Consider the following 3,249-nt stretch of genomic DNA (forward strand, 5'->3'; position numbering starts at 1 on the left):
ATGCCCCTGTGACTCTGTGAGCTCTCCATTGACTACAAAAGAAACATGGATGGTTGGCGCACACCAACTTTCCCACAGATCAAAATAATAATAATGTTAACTTGCCAAACCCCTTTTCTTACTTTTGTTCTCCAAATTAAGACACCATTGCACATCAAGCGTTACCCCAAGTAAAAGTAAGAATCCATTTTTTTATGACAACCACTCCCTCACATCCAGCCTAACGAGCACTTGAAATATTTATGCCCTTTATGGCCTACTTCCAAAGCCCTGTAAGATTCCCCCCAGTCCCTTCCCCTTTGGCCACTTGTTAATAATTGTGGCGCCAGCTTTGGGGCCACAGCATGGTCTTATTTCCACGAGCTTTTTGACCTCTCGAGTCGTAGTACATCTTGACCCGAACATTCAGTAGGACCCAAAAAAAAAAAAAAAAAAAAAAAGGTACTTGACAGAAAGACCATGAAGCCCTCAAAAACTCCTTATATATAGGACTCCTAATCTTCACCACCTTTTTATTCCAAACAAAAGCCTTTAGCGGCTTAGCCTTTAGCCACATCTAAGTCCATGGCTTCCAATACCATTGGTTTTCTCCTCCTCTTCTCCTTCCTCTTCTTCACTCCGTCCCTCTCCGGCACCTCGCCATCGGCCCCTGTCACCCCGACTACCGCATGCAACTCCACGCCTGACCCCAACTTCTGCAAGTCCGTCCTCCCGTCGCGAGGCACCCAAAACCTTTACACTTTTGGCCGCTTCTCCCTCGCCAAGTCTCTCTGGAATGCCCAGAAGTTCTTGAATTTGATCAACCGCTATCTCGCTCGCCACTCCAGTCTATCCCTGACCGCTGTCCGAGCTCTCGAAGACTGTCAACTTTTATCTGAACTCAACATCGACTTCTTGACCTCAGCCGGGGTTACACTGAACTCCACCAATAAACTGCACGACCCCCAGGCTGACAAGTTTCAAACCCTCCTCTCGGCCCTTCTCACCAACCAGCAGACCTGCCTCGATGGCATCCAGGACGCCGCCTCGGCGTGGTCGATCAAAAATGGCCTCTCCGTCCCCCTCTCCAGTGGCACCAAGCTCTACAGTGTCTCTTTAGCTCTCTTCACCAAGGCATGGGTCCCAAAAACCAAGAAGACCAACTTGCACCATACCTTCATTCCTTCAAGGGTCTCCAAGTCCCGGCTCCTCATGGGTAGGAGCTTATTGTTCCATGAAGCCGAGATCGGCCAAGACGGGAGCTTGCCCTTGAAGATGTCGAGGCCGAACCGAGAGCTCTTCGAGAGGAGGATCGGCCGGAGGCTTCTCCAGGAGACGGACACCCCGGTCCCGGTTAACGACATCGTGGTGGTGAGCCAGGATGGGAGTGGGAACTTTACCACCATCATGGACGCCGTGGATTCGGCTCCTGATAAGTTGGATGGGAGCAGTGGATACTACTTGATATTCGTGGATGCTGGAGTCTATGAAGAGTACGTGGTGATTTCGAAGAAGAAGAAGTATTTGATGATGATCGGAGATGGGATTAACCGGACGGTGCTCACCGGCAACCATAGCGTTGTTGATGGGTGGACGACCTTCAACTCGTCAACCTTTGGTAAGTGGTTCTTATTACAATGGTTACCATGCATACGTCCAAACTAAGCCCCTATCACTTGATATCAAAGTTGTGCGTCTAACTCCACGAATAAAACTACTAACTTTTGACCTAGCTTTATATATATGATTATTAAAATAAATTAAGGTCGCTTGTCTGAGCTCTAAACCAACTATTTGATACGTCCACCTCGCAACTTCACGAGCTAACATGTGTATTAGGGCAAACCAAGGAGGAAGTAGTGGAAAATTAACAACTACGCACATTGAATAGTTTAACGCAGGAAGTGTTAGTCAAAGTATACTTTTAACACTAATCACAAGTCAGAGCACTCCAAAGGTTAAGCCAATAATGTTTTTCCAAAAAAACAACAAAAAAAAAACTTTTAGTACGTATAATTAACCTTGATGTCCACAGTAGTTAATTGTAATACAAAACCTGACGTATTTGATTAATTGTTGTGCTGCAGCTGCTGTTGGCCAAGGATTTGTGGCAATAAACATGACCTTCCGAAACACCGCCGGCCCTCGCAAACACCAAGCGGTCGCCGTCCGGAACGACGCCGACCTCTCCGCCTTCTACAGCTGCAGCTTCGAAGGCTACCAAGACACCCTCTACACGCATTCCATGAGGCAATTCTACAGAGAATGCGACATCTATGGCACAGTAGACTACATATTTGGCAATGCAGCAGTGGTATTCCAGAATTGCAACATATACTCGAGGCTACCCATGCAAGGCCAGAGCAACACCATTACTGCCCAAGGCCGGACCGACCAGAACCAGAACACCGGGACCGTCATCCAGGGCTGCAACATTGTCGCGGCACCTGATCTGGCCTCCAACAGCCGGTCCACAATCACGTACCTTGGCAGGCCATGGAAGAATTATTCCAGGACGGTGATCATGGAGTCCTTCGTGGATAGCTTAATCGATCCCCGGGGGTGGATGCCATGGAATGGGGACTTTGCTTTGAGTACTCTCTACTACGCCGAGTTTAACAATACTGGGCCTGGCTCGGACACCAGGAATCGTGTTGCATGGCCGGGATTCCATGTTATTAATGGAACCGATGCGGGCAATTTCACGGTGAACAACTTTATTCTTCGGGATAACTGGTTGCCTCAGACTGGAGTGCCTTATTCCAGTGGATTTCTTTGATGGGCACGTACGGCAAGGTGGTTAATTTCTCTGTTTTTATTCATAATATTGCAGTTGCAACTAGAGCTTAAATTTTCATCAGTAATAAACTGTATCAATAGTCGAGCGTTACCAAAAGTTTGCTCGATTTCGTCAATTCATTTGTATCACACCGGTCGAATAGAAAAGAACTTGTATTTTTGTTATATTTGAGGGTCAGACGATGGCTTTCTTCTTTACATCCTCCTTCGAGGGCACAACCACTTGAGGAGCATCTAGCTGTTTTCCCTAATTAAATTATTTTATTCATCGAACAAGCATACTATTAATTATTACGTTATAACAAGATCCAGTGATTTCCGACAAATCACCACTACTTTTTTTATTTTTTCTGAGGAAAAAATCACCACTATTTGAACCTGGATTGCGTGGTTGGATTTATCATGTGGACCCGAGACTTGCTTTGGGCTCATCCGAAATTTTGGCTAAGGTCAACAAATATAACGCCTGAT

The 3,249-nt window shown here is 46.5% G+C and overlaps 1 protein-coding gene across 1 annotated transcript; it reads left to right on the forward strand.

Moving 5' to 3' along the window:
• Positions 1 to 514: 514 nt before the first annotated feature.
• LOC103707312 (putative pectinesterase/pectinesterase inhibitor 41) lies at positions 515 to 2,941 on the forward strand. Its single transcript, XM_039133187.2, has 2 exons — positions 515 to 1,597; positions 2,067 to 2,941. The coding sequence occupies exons 1-2, from the start codon at positions 565 to 567 to the stop codon at positions 2,756 to 2,758; spliced, it is 1,725 nt and encodes a 574-aa protein (XP_038989115.1). The 5' UTR covers positions 515 to 564; the 3' UTR covers positions 2,759 to 2,941.
• The last annotated feature ends 308 nt before the right edge of the window (positions 2,942 to 3,249 follow it).

Source organism: Phoenix dactylifera, chromosome 17, assembly GCF_051530095.1.
Source record: "Phoenix dactylifera cultivar Ajwa chromosome 17, Ajwa_hap1_PhDact_Kaust_v1.1, whole genome shotgun sequence".
In the NCBI taxonomy this organism is placed as follows: Eukaryota; Viridiplantae; Streptophyta; class Magnoliopsida; order Arecales; family Arecaceae; genus Phoenix; species Phoenix dactylifera.

What these genes read in the sequence shown, in the direction of transcription:
- LOC103707312 (XM_039133187.2), top strand. Translation starts at nt 565, where the DNA reads ATGGCTTCCAATACCATTGGTTTTCTCCTCCTCTTCTCCTTCCTCTTC. An exon ending in CTTCAACTCGTCAACCTTTG is followed by an intron (nt 1,598 to 2,066) that starts GTAAGTGGTTCT and finishes GTTGTGCTGCAG; the next exon opens with CTGCTGTTGGCCAAGGATTT.